We start from the raw sequence: 19,194 nt of genomic DNA on the forward strand, positions 1-19,194 counted from the left end.
CTATTCATTTTTAACTTTTGGTCACTGAAAGAAAACATCTCTTTAATATAACCCATTTAGAAATGCACATGTAAGCTTAAAATTCCTACATCCCATAGTGGGGTGTGCATGAGTGTATAGGTGTTTATTTGTTTTTGTGTGTGTAGTAATGGGTAATCAACACTTTCTTAGGTTTCTATAATTGTTCAAAATTTCAAGTAAATGTTTATATAGAAACATTCACATTTTTCGATGAGCTTTGGCTATAACTACAGATCTGCCTGAGGGGATTTGTGACATGATGCTTTTCCTTAATGAACTACTTTCAAAATTTTCACAAGAGGAATCCAAAATAGATTATAATTAATTCCCCTGTCACATATTCTCCTAGGATAAAGTGACATATTTTCAGAAGTGGGCTACCCAAAAATTAGTCTGGCAGGGGGATGGGTGAGGAAATACCGAAGGAAGTGTGTTTTAAATACTTTGCTGTAATTCACTTGCTTATGTTTAGGCTGCAGCTACTGGGCTTTGGTAGGAAAGAAGCTGGGCTAGACATTTGCAAGTCCAGACAGAGGGCTTGTGAGCTTGAAAATCTAGCAGCTGGGGTGTGTTGTGGTAGCTGCTTTCCTGTGCTAAGCTGATTTACTTGTTTAAGGTCTGACCTCATCATCCTGTCAGTATGGGTTCCCACCTACACTGTTAGCAGCAGCTTTCTGCTTCAGCTAGAAGGCTAGAAGTATTCACAGTGTATCACAGGCAGAGGGGGAGGGGAGAGAAAGCAAGAAAGACTACTCTCTTGTGCTTTTGTTAGTTTTGCAGAAGAGGCAGAGAAACAAGAGATAACAAAGGCTCGGTTTCCTTTCTGTTAGAGAAGGCTTTGTCTTTCCTTTTGCAACAATGTCTGTGTCCGGCAAGAAAGAATTTGATGTGAAACAAATCTTAAGGCTGCGCTGGAGGTGGTTCAGTCACCCTTCTCAAGGTTCGCCTAACACTGGAAGCTGCCTTCAGCAGGAAGGATATGAGCATAGAGGGACCCCGGTTCAGGGCAGGTTGAAGAACCACTCTCGGGACAGAAACGGACTGAAGAAAGGCAACAGTCCTGTCCACTACAATATACCGACACCAGTGTCGGGACCGGCTGCTGCTCATCAAAGAGCCCTTCAGAATTGGCACCAGCAAAACCTAATAGAACACCTTCAATCAAATAAAAATAGTCCTAAAGGAGGATCAGAGGAGAATTTGCTCAAAGAAGATTGTGATAAACATTCACAAATTTTGAAGATGAAACCTGATAACCACAAAGAAGATTCTAAAGCAAGGTAGGAGTTTTGGGTTATATAAGTGAAAGTCATAGACTATTTTAACTTAGTCTCTAAAACTTTCAGGTTTAAATAGAAGGTGTTATAATAATCTCTTGAGTTTTTATGCAGCCAATCAAGGTCTCCAAGAAACTCCCTCCTCTAAGTTTATAAAGGAAAACTGTAATAATGCATCTATTTTGATAATTAATGAAATTAATTTTAGGGTAGTGAGTTTATTTCTCCTGTTCCATCCCCACTCCATTAAGAATTGTTCCAGTTATAAGAGATATTTTTATAATTTTTAATTTTTAAAAAATACCTCTGTGGTTCAGATGTTCAAATAGTTGTGGTTCTTTGAGCAAGTGTGATAAATTATAAGAATTTTTCCTGATTTTGTGAGTTAGACTAACTTGGACAAAATAAAGGCTCTGGCTGCTCAGCATATCCTTATCTATTGCTTAATACACAGTTATAATAAGGACTTACAAAATTATGTTATTGTATATGAGGATATGAAAACTTTCTTTGGCATTTGACATTCAAGTTATGCTACTTTCACAACTAGTTTGCAATCATGAAAGTATTCTGCATAAAGCAAGTAACAAGATGTTGTTTACAGGGCTGAGGCTGTAGCTCAGTGGCAGAGTGTCTCCCTCGTACTTATGAGGTACTGGGTTTGATCCTCAGCACCACATAAAAAATAAATAAAGATAGTGTGTCTACCTACAACTAAAAAAAATTAAAAAACAAGATGTTGCTTACAACAATGAGATCTTAAAGTAGGAAATGGAATATGTCAGCTATTTAGGACATTAAAACAAAGAAGAAATAATATATTGTGTTTGGGTACAGTCCAGAAACAAATTGATTTTATGTTACTTTTGTGTCCATTGGTCCTATTTGAGTTGAAAAAATATATATTGTGCCCTCTAATATTGTCAAATATAATATAGTGAATTTTTATGTGTCTACTTCTTCTCTTATTCATTATCAGAAATTTTTATATTCTCAATATATTTTAGACACAGATGAAGACCCTTGCAATGTAATTAAGTTTTGAAAATGCTATAGAGCAAGACATATTTTGATCTGCTTAAAGTAACAGTTCAGTTCAGGACTAGGGTTGTGACTCAGTGGTAGAATGCTTACCTAGCATGTTTGAGGCACTGGGTTAAATTCTCAGCACCACATAAAAATAAATAAAGGTCCACCAACAACTAATAAAATATTTAAAAAAATAACAGTTTAACAAAAAGCTATGAAATTTTACTTGGAAATCTGGAAACTTGGCATACTGTGTCTCTGTGGAGGATGCAGAGTTACTCCTTGATAAAAGTTGTCCCAAATGTGTTTTAAGAACACTATCTTGCTCCCATAAATTGAAAAGAGAAACTCTAAAAATAACGTAACATTATGACAAAAGACAAATCAAATGTGCCAACTGACACTTTTATAAGAACTAAGTTTTGTTGAAATGGAAACACATAGAAGATTTTTTGAAATGACTTTAGTTTATTGTGATATAGGCTTCTTAAGAAATGAAGCGTGCATGTGTGTATTTTCTAATGTATTTTGTGTTTACCCGAGGAAATGGTATGTAAATACTGAGATTGAAAGTTGCATTTGGTACACCTAATAGGACTTTCACAATAATATAAAGCCTATATTATTAGACTCAGCAGTTTCTCAAATTATGTCTCTTTATTGTGAACAACATTTTTAAAAATGTTGAATTTGGAGATTAATGAAAGCATTTAACACACAGTAGACAAACTGAAATTGTTCACTGTGCTCCCCTGACAAAATTCTCTGAGTACTCATGAATTGATTTTACCTCATGGAAATGTTTACAAAAAATTAGATGCTAGAAGAAAATGCTGGCTAAGGTGTTGAATGCAAAGTATCACCATGTGATATATTTTAAAAAATAGTCTCTTTTGATTTTTTTGACTGATGATTTTTTTTATATTTTAAAAATTATTCTGTTGGGGCTGGGGTTGTGGCTCAGTGGCAGAGTGCTTGCCTCATACATGTGGGTTACCACATAAAAATAAATAAACAAAGTAAAGATATGTCCATGTGTAACTAAAAACAAATTAAAAATTATTCTGTTAATTATCCAGTGGTTTCAGAGGAAAACAAATATTTTCTTAAAAGAAGAAGTGGTTTTATAAATATGCTAAGTATATCTTAGGCAGAAGGGAAGGACTAAGTTAAATGAAATATGATGCTTTATTACTCTCTCATTACCCAATTTGAATCTCTATGTCTTGCCCCAGGAAAGACTAAGAAGCAGTTGTCTGATGTCTTGACTCTAATGCCTTTCTTCTTCAGCAAGATTGGGGAGCAGGATAAAAAGCTTGTGGCAGTAACCTGTATCCCCACAATATAACACCTCTGGTTTTAAAAAGAAAACAGTAATAAGTATGCAGAATTATCACATTAGTTTGAGATGAGTTCTGACACTAATGCAAAGTAAGGATCTTTAACTATTCTACTTTCTATAAGTATTACAGAGAATGAATAAAGAATGGGATAAGTTTGAAATACACAATATAACATAATAACCCACAGTTAGTATCTCAAGAGGTTTAAAATCTAACATATTAAAAACTATATATTGTTTTTGAAATTTAAAAATTCAGGTACATTTCTGTAGCATTGTATTATAAGTATGTAGTATATCTGAGAAAAGCTCTACATCCTGATTCAACATTGTTAAGTATGCACATACCAATATGCTTTCCTATTAGAGACCTAGGTTCAATTATCATTTTCTTTTTGTCCTAATTATCTACAGACTCTGCATCTTTTCTTCTCTGAAACTACCTTCCTCAAGTGTTCTTTTTTTTAGTTTAACTATAACTTCCAACAAAACATTTTAGTAGTACATTATGATTATACTTTCTGTGACACAATATATGGTTATGAATCCATATATTTATATATATATATATTTATTTTTTTCATTTTTTGAAGTTTTTAATAAATAAACAATTGCATAAGTACTCAGGTAGATGCCACAATGTTACACTATGCAACATTTTTCAAAACTGAATTGGCTAAGTCAAATGTTTGATGATATTGACTAAAATGCAACTGACCTAGTTATGGTCCAAGAACATGTCTTAGTACAAAATTTGAGGTTCTCAAAACTGCTTATTTGAAAAGAATTGGCAGAAATGGGGATCATGATCTCATTCTATCTGTTAAGGATTCAGGCTTTTGCATACCCTGCCAACTCTACTGATATATTAGTTTGTATATCTTTGCCAGTGCTGCATTGTTAGAAAAGACTCCAAATTCCCTCTCCACTTGAGCTCTTTTGAATTTTCAAGTGAAGATTTCCTAGAAAAAAGAGCAAGTATCACTGTTTATGTGGATATACCAAAGAAAGGAGGATTAGATGATACCCCAAAGGAAGGTGGCAAGATATAGAATTCATTGGTAATTCATTCCACATCTATTGAGCACCCAATGTGTCAGGTACTCTTCTAGTTTCCAGGAATAAAATCAGATTAAATCAGTTGTTTTCATGGAATGAACATTTTAATTGAGAGGGGCATTAACATAACCAAAAATATAATATGTAAGTTGTAATAAATAGAATGAAGAAAAATTAACTAGAGGGAAGAGAGTGAATGGGTTATGCTCCTTTGGATATGGAAGGCTTTTCTGATGAGGAGATATATGAGCAGAATTATATGAAATGATGGAAGAAGCCAAGATGGCTGACTCAAGAATTTGAAGCAAATGAGAGGTTACTGCATCTATTCTGCAAAAAAGTTCGTAACTACCATACATCTTTTTCTACACAAATCTTTGCCAATTGTCCCCCACACAATCTATTAATTAATGCCTAAAATATACCTTAATTTACTTAATAAAAGTTTTTCATTTCTGCATTTGCAAACAAGAATAAAATATGCCCTGTCCTTTTGTTCATTAGTGATTTTAGGATCATGTGTATGGCCCCTGGCCTCAGAGGTAACTTTTCAGTCATCCTTTAATAATGCTGCCATTTTTTCTGAGGGCATCTTTGTATTCAACCAACAGATCATATGTTTCATTTACAGAGGCTTATGCCCTTTGTGAAACATTACCACATGGTAGTTTACTTCCTTTTTTATGAAATATTTTCAGATAGAGACAAATCCATTATGTATCTTCATCCTTCACAGAAACCCATCTGTGACATGGAATCTGGGAAATATTTATGCATGAGGGAAATCCTGAATTGAAAATAGTGAAACTTACTATAAGATTCTTTTCTCATAAAATAAAAATGAGCTTTGTTGCTACTTGAAGGAAGAGTTTTCCAGGAAGAATGAACAGCAATTTCCATGACCTTGATATGGGACTGTGCATGTTATGTTCAAATGCAAGAAAGTCAGTGCATCTGGAATAGAGGGTTCAATAGAAAGAATGGTAGACAATGAATTTGGAAAGATAACAATAATAAAGCAATAATAATGGAGCAACAAAAATTAAAGGTATCATTTATCAACATTTACTATGTGCCAGGCTCAAAGTACTTTACATGTCTTTTCTCATGCTTTTAAGAAAAAAATTTTGAAGGCGAAGATGGTGATCACATCTATGATTTATCACATGACAATGTCAGAATAAATCTCTTGGAATTATTTTGTTGTTGTTGCTAGTCTTCATACAAGGCAAAAATAATTTGTGATTTTTTTCAGATTTAGGCCTACTTTATACTGAATTATTTCATAGAGACTATTTCAGAAAAAGAGAGAAGGAACAAACTACAATTTTATTGTTTATAGAAAGATTGAGGTTAAATTTTCTTGCCTGTGCATTAGAACATGTTGAACAAAGTTGTATAAGTAGTTAAATTATTTTACTAAATTTGTAACATTTCAACAAAAAGTTTGAATTTAATGCAGTGGTTTCTAATGTTTGTTTAGGAATGGAACTTCATTTAGTTGATCTTAAATTCTCATTAATTGTAGCTTGTGTCTTTGGAGTGAAATACTCTGGTCCTCCTCTCTCATTTGGGGCACACAATTTAAGTTAGGATTTCGTAACATATATTTATTATATTTGAAAAATTTAGGACTCCCTTCCATTTAAGAATCTGATAATATTTTGTGGCCATGTTTCTTTAAATATTATGATTAAACACCTGTAGTCATTATTTCTGATATTTGAAATGAAAGTTTTTCATTTCTGCATTTGCAAACAAGAATAAAATATACAGAATATTTTATACTATTTAATATGTGATTCAAGAGCAATTTATCACATTGTCCTGTTGCAAATTGCAGAAGTATTTAGTTACCATAGTACTTTAGTTTGAAGTTTATTTCTTAAACTTTCATGTCTTCTTTGTGACTCGTCTAAAATGTCTGCCCCTTGATGCTATTTTTTTTTATACCAGGGATTGAACCCAGGAACACTTAACCACTGAGCCACATACCTAGCACATTTTATATTTTATTCAGAGACAGGGCCTTACTGAGTGGCTTAGGGCCTGACTAATTTGCTGAGGCTGGCTTTGAATTTGCTATCCTCCTGAATCAGCCTCCTAAGCTGCTGGGATTACAAGAGTCTACCATGCCTGGCTCTTAATGCTAATTTTGTTGATTTATTTCTTTTGATATTCTAAGCAAAAATAGTCGCATGTTGTGTGTGTGTATATATATATATGCATATATACATGTGTATATATATTAATGTACATCTTTATCAGTATCACATTATTTTATCTAAAGAAAATGTAAACTGACATCAAGGGGGAGGATTAGAGAGCACTGGATCCTCAATAAATATACTTAATTCAAAACATAATATTCTGCAGGATGAACCTGGAATACCTTGCTGTTTCAGAAAATAAGAAGTGCTGAAAAATAATAATGGATATGTGTCAAATGAATACAGGAATGACTTAAAGAGCCTCCCCCAATAGATAAAACTGGAACAATATGAAAAGCAATATAGAGTAGCATTAGTTTATGAACCAAAGTATAAAACAAACATTCATGAGTCCATAGGGATATAAATAAATGGTTGAATAATTAGAGAGATAAAGATAGGTCTCTTGAAGTGTAATTCCAAATAATTTACTTAGAAACTCTGCTCCCTAGGAGGTGAGGCAGAATACTTAGCTTTAAGGGTGAGTTGCACATATTGACTTCATTTCAAAGAATGATTACTGAGTTGAAAAGGGACAGGAAAAAATACATTTAAATTGTTAATGGTAGAGCACTTGCCTAGCATGTGTGAGGCACTAGGTTCCATCCTTAGCACCAAATAAATGAATAAAATAAAGACATTGTGTTCATCTACAGTCAAGCAATATCTATTTAAAAATTGTCAATGGAGAAAAAAAGAAACATTACATTAATTGTATAATCAAGGTTAATATTAAAACTGTTCAATTACATCAAATATACATAAAATGTACGTAGTGATGAGAATGATATTTTATCTGTCTTCCTCCTCCTCTAAACCTATCACCCCAATTTAATTATGAAAAAAAATCAGACAAATCCAAATAGGAGGACATTCTACAAAATACCCACTTATTTATCCTGTTGTCTTGTAATCAAGAGAAAAAAAAGCCTGAAATACACTCATGACCAAGGGAAGCTTAAGAAGAAATGCCAATTATATTCCTAGTTTTTTTGAGGAATCTCTATACTGGTTTCCAGAGTGGTTAAACCAATATGCAGTCCCCCCAGCAATGTATGAGTGTACTTTTTCCCCAACATCCTTGCCACCATTTACTGTTGCTTTTATTTTTTTGGTGGGGGGGGATGTATTGGGGATTGAACTCAGGGGCACTTGGTCACCGAGCCACATCCCCAGCACTGTTTTGTATTTTATTTGGAGATAGGGTCTCAGTGAATTGCTTAGCACCTTACTTTTGCTGAGACTGGCTTTGAACCCACCATTCTCCTGTCTCAGCCTCCTGAGCCGCAAGGATTAAGGCATGCACCACTACACCTGACTTGCTTGTATGTTTGATTGTTGCCACTCTGACTGGAGTGAGATGAAATCTCAGTGTAGTTTTCATTTGCACTTCTCTAATTGCTAGAAATGTTGAACATTTTTTTTCATATATTTGTTGATCATTTGTATTTCTTCTTTTGTTAAGCATCTGTTCAGTTCCTTTGTCCATTTATTGATTGGGTTACCTGATTTTTTGGTGTTAAGTGTTTTGATTCTTTATATATCCTAGAGATTAATGCTCTATCTGATGTTCAGGTGGCAAAGACTTTCTCTTATTCTGTGGGTTCTTTCTGCATGCTCATTTCCTTTGTTGCGAAGAAGATTTTTTGATAGCATCCTATTTATTAATTCTTGATTATACTTATTGTGCTTTAAGAGACTCATTGAGGAATTTTGTTCCTAAACTGACATTTTGGGCCTACTTTTTCTTTTAGTAGGTCCAGGGTCTCTGGTCTAATTAATATCTAGCTCCTTGATCCATTTTGAGTTGAATTTGTACAGGGTGAGAGATAGGATATAAATTTCATTCTGCTATGTATGAATTTTCAGTTTTCCCAGCACCATTTGATGAAGAGGCTATCTTTTCTTCAGTGTATGTTTATGCCATCTTTGTCTTATTTATGTGGGTTTGTCTCTGTGTATTTTCCAATGTACATATATGGATACACCACAGTGAATCATCATATCATGTACATCCACAAGACTGGATCCTAACTAGAATAAGACATAATTCATGTTTATATGTATATGTCAAAATATATTCTATTGTCATGTATAATTAGAATGCATAAAATAAAATACAAAGGAAAAGAAGATATTCTGAATATGTATAATGTGAAACAAAAAAAGGAACCTTTGGTAAAAACTTGTAAATCTGAATGAAGATAGACTTTATTTATTAATAAAATATCAACATTGGTTGCTTAACTATAAAATTTTTATTATACTAATATAAGAAATAGGAAACTGGGTGGAAGTATATGGGGACACACTGTAGTATAACTAAGCTGTAATTTCACCATTTTAGCAAGTGCTATCTTAGCAAAGAAATTTCCTAAATAAACACTAGTGGACCATCCAATTGTGAAAACATGGTGTTTTCTTTTTTGTTTTTTGTTTTTCTTGTGCTTTTTGGAAACTGATTAAAAGGATACCTGCAATATTAAGTCTTATCCAGATGACATTATCTGTGGCTGTCAGTTGGTGTACTAACTTTAAGAGCCTAATGACTGATAAGGTCAAAGTAAAGTAACTCCTTTTGATGCCATCTAAAACAAAAATTATTTTTATTCACTGATAATATGGATACCAATGAAGTGACTTATATTTATTTCAAATAAAAGTGGCCTGCCACTTTAAAAAAATAATTAGTTGCAATCCTATTTCTGTTTTATCTTTGAGGAAGAAAACAGTGTAACATATAAGATAGGCTTTCTTATATAAAAATGTTTATTTTCTTATGCAAACTGATACATATATCCATTGAGTATATTTCATTTTTTGTGAATCTTTTTCATGCTCACCTAGTGACATAGCAAGAATATTTTCTAAGTAGACTGAAAACTACCTAAGAAAAGATAACTAGAAGTGAGAAAATGCAAAACAAATTGTTTTAAGTCATATGAAGACTTAGGATAGAAGAGATACTTTTTAACAAAAAGAATTATAGAAGGTTTACTTTGTAAACACTGTTAAACAATTATTTCTTAACTAAATACATAAATATGATACTTATACATCACTATAATTTCCATTTGAAAATGCCATGTGGATGGTAATGTTTATTGCAGGTAGCAAGTGAATCTATAAGTTTTTTTTATTAATCCTGGTAAATTTTCTCATATTTCTCCATTACTCACAGTGATTTATCACTTACATACTTTCAAATGTATTGTACGGAATGTACCTCTTACCCTATTTACTCCCTGTCTACTCCTGTTGCTTCCTTAGTACCTATACTAAACATCCTACAATGTTTTCCAACAGTTCTTTAACCTAAGTTATTTGTACTTAATCATGCTACTGCTAGGTTAGTAAATGGAAGCTGTCTGCTAAATCTCTTTCCTAATTTTTCCTTGGCTTACTAGACTGCTGACAGCACAATTAGACTTAGGTGTACTTTTCTGGGTAATGTTATTTACAGTACTTGTTAAAAGACCTAATAAACAACTGTATGGATAACAGAGTTTTACATAAAAATTTAAGCAACACAACTATGCATATAGTCTGAAGTCTGCTTTAGCACTGAACAAGCCAGTTGCTCAACTGAGATTTGGCATTATTTATTATCTTATATTTTTTTCTTCCATTCAAGAAATAAGCCTTACACATTAAAAGGCAAAACCAAAAAAACAAACAAACAAACAAACAACAACAACAACAACAACAACAAAAAACCCTTCTAGCCAGAGAAACCTTGGAACACTTCACAGAAGAGATATGATTTGAAATAAACTTTGAGGAACAGGTAGCATCTTGATACAGATGTTGGATCCTTTATTATTTTTGCCTACAAATTGCATCAGCAAATGAACTGTAAAATCAGAACATACTATAATTAATGAATTCAAGCTTCTTTTAGAATTTATTTGGTTAATAAAACATCTTTATATTGAAACATCTTAGTTACTTATTCTTGCTAGTGATGTTAGTGTGTTTTTCCCCCAGAAGGTTTACTTTGATGCTCTTGTGTGATCAAAAGAAATAAAACACAGAGAATTTATCATATCCAGTAGAGTAATCTGTCTCCTCCTTCTTACCTCTATCATTCTGAAAAGAAGATAGTTCTGAGATTTACAATAATAGTACTTACATAAGTAACAAACTGGCTATGTTTAAGTTTCCATATACCATGCTTGAAAAAAATAAAGTACATTTAAAAGTAAAAGAGTAAACTAAATATATCTCAATATTTCCCTGGTATTTTTCCTTCAGTTAACATGTGAGAACCAAGAAATTGTTGATTTGGAGTAAATTATCCTTTAAAAACATATGTATTTGACTGCATCAAGATATGGTAAAACACAGATGATTTTTATTTTAGAACACTTATATGAATTCTAAAGAATGTTTTCTCCATATATTTGTCTTTATATTAGTGTTTCAATGTTATATGTTTTTGTAGTTTTTCAACTTTAACTGCAATACAAAATGACACTATGATTTTATCTCAAGCTCCATGATACCATACAACTAATTCTATAGATATATAAATATAGATATACACACATATATACATTTTACTATAAAAGGTCAAACTTTCAAAACCTGTGTATTGTTTCTAAAGTGTAACTAACTAAATATGTTTTGTTTTCCAGAAGAAATGCTTAAACAAACCTTGACTAGAGTAAATATCAAGGCATCTTAATTTTAAAATTTTACTTCAGTTTTTTTCCTACTTTCTTGTTTTTAAATTATTTATGCCAGTAGCTATATTCTTGTTCCCATTTAATGAAAAGTAACAACGTGTAGTTAGAAGAGGGGGGACATGTTAAACAATATTTTGATTTGGTCCTTATATTTAATGTCAGCTATTCTAAAACTGACTAGAAGACAACTTCAAACCATTTATTTGGTATTTCATTAAGAAATGTTTATGAGGGCACACATTAACTGAAGATGAGTCTGGGCTTCAACAATACTAAACAACTTGTTTTTACGTTTATTTTTCCATTTTTTGCAGTTTGAGATTATTATTGTATGCATGCAACTTTTTTCACATTATGTGACTATGATGTTAAGTCATAGTCCTGTACTTAACATCAAAACATAATATAGGGATTAAAAGGATGAGAATCTCGCTTCCGATTCCATTTTATGCCAGGTACAAATGGTGTTTAAGTTCCCATTATTTTCTTTTTAATTTCCCTTCATTTTTATCTTCATCTTTTTCTTAACTCTCTATTCTTTTTTATTATTTAATTCCTTTCCAAAGAGTGGATACACAGAAATAAGAATTGATTTATGGAGGAACATCTCGACTATAGTTTTTGTCCAAAAGAGTGACTTTATGATGCAGCAGAAGTCAACATCATTGACTTGAGAATGATAAAGGAGAGTGTTAATCTGTGCTCCATTTGTGTTAGTGTTGACTGTATCATAAATTCAAGGTTGCATTAGAAACTATGTTCTAACAATCATTTCTATGTAGCTGGATGTATAGTATGAGGATGATTAAGATTATTAATATTTCTTTTTGGAAGCTACCAAATTTATACTAATGAATTTTGCTAGTTGGGTTAATTTTATTAGCAGAGGAAAATCATAATTTAAAGTGAGATAATTGGCCTTGAAAAGATGACAAGCTTTTTAAAAATACCTTCATTTTATTTATTTATTTTTATGTGGTGCTGAGAATCATGCTAGGCAAGTGCTTTACCACTGAGCTACAACTCAAGCCTAAGATGACAAACTTTTTAGAAATATATTACTATAGTTAGAACATCTAATATATGCAAAAATGTTCTTTTGAAGTTTCTGTTTGATAAATCCCGCTTAGAATCATACTGGGAAACCTCAACTGGGTCACTTTGTTATTTATTTTTTATTTTCTATTTTTAAGTTGCAGATGACACAATCTATCTTTCTTATTTATTTATTTATTTATTTATTTGTTTTTATGTGGTGTTGAGGATCAAACCCAGTGCCTCATGCATGCAAGGCAAGTGCTCAACCACTCTGCTACAACCTCAGCCCCACTTTGTTAGTTTTTTAAAGGAAGAGCTTTATTTTGATGTAGCTAGTGTAATACCATGGTGAAATATAAGGAAAATTCCCAAATTCTGCTATTGTATATCATTCATGAAATTTCAAGCATTAGCTTCACCTAGCTCTGTAACTTTTACCTCAATTCCTTTGCCCTTCTTCACTTAAATTTTAAGTATTTACTGTAAGAAAACTTGGAAAGGACAGAGAACACCATGGACCTCATGTTACACCTAATCATGTATTGGAGTTATTTTGCTCACTGGACATTTTTGCTAAAACCTTTAGACTTTTTTGTATTTTATTTATATTATAGACCATCTAAATATGACATAAAGCAAACCACATGAGAATAACTTCATTTTCGTATTTTACGAATCTTTATAGCTGTAAAAGTCATTAGCATTTGGAAAGAAAGTTACACATGAGGTGCAATAATTTGTAATTTTCTGAGATTAGCGATTTTAAATACTCAAGAATATACAAATTTTATTATCTATATTATAAATAGAGAAAAATAATTAATATTAGATATGTATGTATGTATGGTAATAAGATTTTGAGTCATTCTGAGTTTAGGCTATTACCATGCTAGTGTCTGTGGAATTGTCCAGTTCAGAGACTTCTCATTATCATGTAGTATCTGCTGCATTTCATGGACTGCAGTAAGGAGGACATAAAACTAATTTTTCTCCATTCAATCTTCCTGTCATTTTTTAAATGTAAAAGGTAGTCCAGGTTTTTTTCTTGGAGAATCCAAGTCTTTTAATATGTCCTCAATATCTGGAAAGTAAGTTCATCTCTTCTACTAAAAGATCATGTTCTTCATAATTTCTTTATCATTTTTCAGCTTAACATAGTGGACTTTTAGGCTTAATGTTTTTCCTGGGCTTCAACAATACTAAACAACTTGTTTTTATGTTTATTTTTCCATTTTTTGCAGTTTTGAGATTATTATTTTATGCATGCAACTTTTTTCACATAGAAAATTCACATTGTGACAGGATGTTCTATAGAAGTTGTTAATTGCTGTAAATTTCCTCACATACAGCATTGAAAATATACTAAAATTCTTGTAATCTCCACCCATATTTCAGTCATTCAAGAGACATTTTCTTTTTGCTAAACACTCAACTTTGGTTTCCAGGACATGAGTAGTAACTATGAGTTGGCTGGTAATTCAAGCTAAACTTGACCAGTGTTTTTAGAGAAGAGACTAGAAAAAAAAATGTAAGTAAATACATTCATGTTCTTTCAAAAAATTATATATATATATATATATATATATATATATATATATATATATATATATTGAACCCAGTGCCTCACATATGCCTCTACCACTGAGCTACAACCCCAGCCCCTGCATTCATGTTCTTGAAGTTTACCAGTACAGTTAAGGAAATGAATCTCATAGTTTGGCTCAATGTAATCTAAAAAATATTACTTTACGATTACTTAATGAAACTTTATACTATACAGTCAGTTACAAATACTCTTTCTTCATTTGCTAAACTGAATTTGTGGAGTAGTAATGTTCAAAAGCTAACACTTTCTCATAGTTGAAACTATGGATGGAATAAGAGAAATTTACAAAAAATATTTAAAATCCATCTAATACATCATTGCTTTATTTGGATTGTGTAAATCAGTATAACAAAATGTAGGAAATAGGATGATAAAAACTTTTTAAGTCTTTGCTGGATATTCTAGAAGCATATTGTGAGGCATGAATGTGATGACTGTTTTAGAATAAGGGTAGGTGAGTCCCTTTATTTTCAATAAAGGGACTCAGAGTAAATATTAAGATTGTGTAGGCCATATGTTCTCTATTACAACTACTTAACTTTGACATTAGCTTGGAAGCAACCATAATATGTACATGAATGAGTGTGACAGTGTTCTAATAAAACCAAATTTATGGACATTGAATTTTGAATTTATATTTTTGAATTCCTCTTTTTATTTTAACCATTAAAAAAGTAAAATGTAGTCCTAATTCAAAGGCATACAAAATTGATGGATGACCCACACGCTATAGTTTGTCAATCTCTTTTATAGAAGCACTCTGTAAGATATGAAATGAATGCTTTCTACAAGCAAAAACCATGAGAGTGTTTTCATTTTGACCAGCCTTAGTTGAGAAACTTATAGCTTTGAAGCATGTCACTAACGGATTCTTGCTTATTTTTCAGAAGTGTTTTGATTTTGCACTCTATTTAGACTCAGTTTTATATGTCACGATGCTAACACAACTGTTAAAGAAGCTAAAGTAAATCTGACTGCAAGTTTTTTACACTGACACAAAACAAAATAAGAAACAAGAGAAATAGTATAAATTTCTCTCATATCTAGAAAGCAAAAATCCTATGAAAGTAGAAATTTTCCCCAAACTATACTTCCAGTTTTAAGTTCAGTTGACATTTAGAATAAATATAATAAATGCAAGGCACTTTGAAATAGAGAAAGATGTATAAAACAACTGCTTTCAATTGCTTATATAAGAGAATATAGACTATTTATACTAATAACTGTAATGCAGTATAGAATGTAACAAGTAATATAATAGTAGTATAGCCAATAATCCATAAATCATGTAATTTTAAAGTGAATTAGAAAAAGACCTTTACACAAACCTTTCCCTTTATTTCAATATATTAACTACTGATGTATAGTGTGTTTATATGTGGGAGATTTACTTATTCCTTTGGGCAATAATAGGTTCATATATAGCTAGCTCTTTCTCTGTACATACAGGGGAAATATTTATTTTAAGGTAAGGTCCGGATACCTAAAGGGAGATAGAATTTATTTGTAAAGCCCTTTAACAATGATATTTCACTCTTGCTTTAAGACTCCTTAAGGTGTATCCCTTAAGTAGGCAGAATGAAATTGAAGGAATACTAGAAAAAATAAACACCTCATGGTCCAAATATGTTTTTCTTATACGTTTTGCCAATTTCCTCATTTATTTTTGGAGATTACATCCTCTTTTTCAAGGATGCCATTGTCCTTTGTTTAACCATAAATAGCCATGGCCTCTCTGCTATTGCTTTGAATAAGGACACGTTCATTTTCAGGCCTCTAATAAAATTTTCCACATAAACTTGGTTTATTTTTAATTTTAGTGTGGAAAGAATTTTGAAAGAGAGACCTGCCTTCTTAACAATTACACCTAGAATAATGTCTTTCAGGTTCATTCATGTTCCTGCATATACAGTTTGTTTGTTTTCTAAGACTAAATAGTATTTAATTGTATGTATGTACCACAATTTGTTTATCCATTCAACTGTACTTGGTGATTTAAGTGTTTACTCCAAAATGATGAGAGCTGGTGAGCTTTTTTTACATATACGTATTAGACATTTATATAACTTCAAAAAAGAAAAGTCTATTCAAGTCATTTACCTATTTTAATTATTTTAATATATATTGGTATAATAACTCTCTTTTAGATATATGGCTTGCAAATTTTTTCTCTCATTTTACAGGCTATCCTAGTATTCTATTGATTGTTTCCTTTGTGGGAAGAAAACTTATAGTTTAATATATTACCACTTGTCTACTTGCTTTTGGTGTCATATCTAAGAAAACATTTGCTGGATCATGGGACAAGATTTTGTCCTTTATTTTTTCTTTATTGCCTCCTAGGGAACTCAAGTGTTATATTTAAATAATTGATCAATTTGAATTAAATTTTGTGTTATGTGTAAGATATTCAGTTTCATTTTTTTGCATGTGGGTATCCACTTTTCTCAATACATTTATTGAAGGGACTATCCTTTGTTATTGTGTATTCTTGGCTCCCTGTGGAAGATCAGTAGATCCCATATGTATGGGTTTATTTCTGATCTGCCTTTTCTGTTCCGAGGTCTATGTAAATGGTTTTATGCTAGAAACATATCAGTTCTTAAACTATATTGTTATTTATGTATTTTTTTCATGTGGTGCTAAGGATTGAACCCAGTGCCTCACATGTGCTAGGCAAGCACTCCTCTATTGAGCACCAATCCCAGCCCCAACATGCTGTTTTAATTACTATCACTTTATTTTAAAACCAAGAAACATGCCTGTGTCACCTTTTTTTCCATTAAGATTCCTTGGATATAATCTTGAATATTTTCTAAATCTATATGAATTTTGATTTTTTTCTATGATTATAACAGTGCCACTGAGATTTCAATGGACTTGGCAGTTAATCTACATATGGCTTTGGATATTATTGACCTTTCAAAATATTAAGACTTGAAATCCATAAGTACAGGTTTCTTTCCATTGCTTTGTGTTTTCTAGAATTTCTTTCATCTATATTATGTGGCTTTTAATATACAAGCATTTCATCTCCTCGCTTTAGTTAATTCCCAAATATTTGATTCCTACTTATGCTATTCAGAAAAAAGAATTATTTCATTTCTTGGTAGTTCATTGTTAGTTGCATGCTGATTATATATCTTGTAACATTATTGAATATGTTCATTCTATCAGTTTTTGTGGCTTTACTAGAGTTTTCAACATGTAATATTATGCTATCTGCAAATAGAAATGATTTTGCATCTTCTTTTCCTGAATTAAATGATGTTTATTTATTTTTCTTGCCAATTTCTCCAATTTAGGGTTCCAGTGTGATGTCAAATAAAATAGGGAAAAATTTTGATTTTTAACCCTGGGGTATTATGTTACTTATGGACTTTCATATAAGTCCTTAATGATGCTGAGGCAAATTCCTTCTCTGCTTAGTTTAGTAAGAATTTTTATCATGGAGGAATGTTGAATTTTTTAAGTACTGTTTGACATATGATAATATTATCTTATTCTTTATTTTAAATTTGTTGTATCACAGTAATTGCATGTCACAGAACAGCCTTGCAACTCAATGATAAATACCATTCATATTTGATATTTTAATGTGATGTTAAATTTGGTTCCTCTAGTGTTTTGATGAAGATTTTTTCATCTACTAATAGGAATGTTGGTCTTTAGTTTTCTTTATTTATGATGTGTTTATTTGGCTTTGCATATTAGTGTAATACCTCAGAAAGTGAGTTTGTAAATGTTCCCTCTTCATCAATTCTTTGAAAAGTTTTAAGAAGATTCATGTTAATCATTCTTGAATGTTTGGGATAATGAACCATTAAAGCTATCTGGTCATGAGATTTTTTTTAGTTAGATAGGTTTTGATTGCTGAATAAAACTTCTTTTTAATTATTATCTGCTCAGATTATCTATTTCTCCAGAAAATAAATCTTGCCAGGATTTATTCCTAGTTTTTGTAGGCCATTCAGTTTATTTGCATTCACTTGTTTGTGGTAGTGTTTGATGAACTTTTTGTACATCTATGATATAAGTACAAATATCTCATTTTTCATTTTAGATTTTATGTGAATCTTCTTTCCTTTTTCTTAGTTTAATTAAGAGTTTATCAATTTTATGTTTTTTTAAAAAGCCACTTCTTATTTTTATTATTTCTCATTGTTTTCTACACTAAATTATATTCGTTTCTGCTCTAATTTTATTGTTTCCTTTCTTATGCTAACTACGTGTTTTGTAATGTTTCCATTTTAACTAATCTTGAGATATTTAAAATATTACCATTCCAAAAAACCCCTATGTAAATGAAGTAAGGTTATTTGAATTTAATTCTGAGATAGGGATACTCTGGAAATACAATTCAAACAGAAAAAAAAAAACAGGAAAGAAGCATTATCAAAAAGATTAATTTCCAGAAATTACCATTACATTTTTTTAAAAAATTTATTTATAGTTATAAATGGACAGAATGCCTTTATTTTATTAGTTTATTTTTAGGAAGATTGAACCTAGTGCCTCACCCATGCTAGACAAGCCCTCTGCTGCTGAGCTACGGCCCCAGCCCTTACCATTACATTTTGAATATTAAAAGCACTTAAAATTGTGATGTAATTGAAATACAGATACTGTGCATAGGTACTCTATCAAAATTATCATTAAGTTTCACTGCATTGGCAATCAAATGACAGACATAAATATTACCATTTTATAGGATATTTCAAATATAACTTTTATAATCATATTATAAAGGTCTGTTGAGTTCTTGATTAAGACCCTTGATTGTGTAATATAAGTGCTATTATAGTGTTCACTTGTTGAAAACACAGCCTTATTTTTGTTTTAAAAAAGTAATGAAAGAAGAAACTTTTAAGATATTTAAGCTAGGAGAAGAAAGGCAGTTGTAAAATGTGGTAAAGCATAACTA

At 31.4% G+C, this 19,194-nt stretch overlaps 1 protein-coding gene across 2 annotated transcripts in view; it reads left to right on the forward strand.

The window, feature by feature from the left end:
• Positions 1-647: 647 nt before the first annotated feature.
• Klhl4 (kelch like family member 4) overlaps positions 648-19,194 on the forward strand; it is a 99,042-nt gene continuing 80,495 nt past the window's right edge. Inside the window, exon 1 of one of the 2 annotated variants that reach the window (XM_040283719.2) lies at positions 648-1,301. In XM_040283719.2, coding sequence (XP_040139653.1) covers positions 880-1,301 — 422 coding nt within the window. In that variant the 5' untranslated portion in view covers positions 648-879. The remainder of the gene's footprint in view (positions 1,302-19,194) is intronic. The other variant, XM_005323413.5, reaches the window with a different exon arrangement.

Source organism: Ictidomys tridecemlineatus, chromosome X, assembly GCF_052094955.1.
Source record: "Ictidomys tridecemlineatus isolate mIctTri1 chromosome X, mIctTri1.hap1, whole genome shotgun sequence".
NCBI classification, from domain to species: domain Eukaryota; kingdom Metazoa; phylum Chordata; class Mammalia; order Rodentia; family Sciuridae; genus Ictidomys; species Ictidomys tridecemlineatus.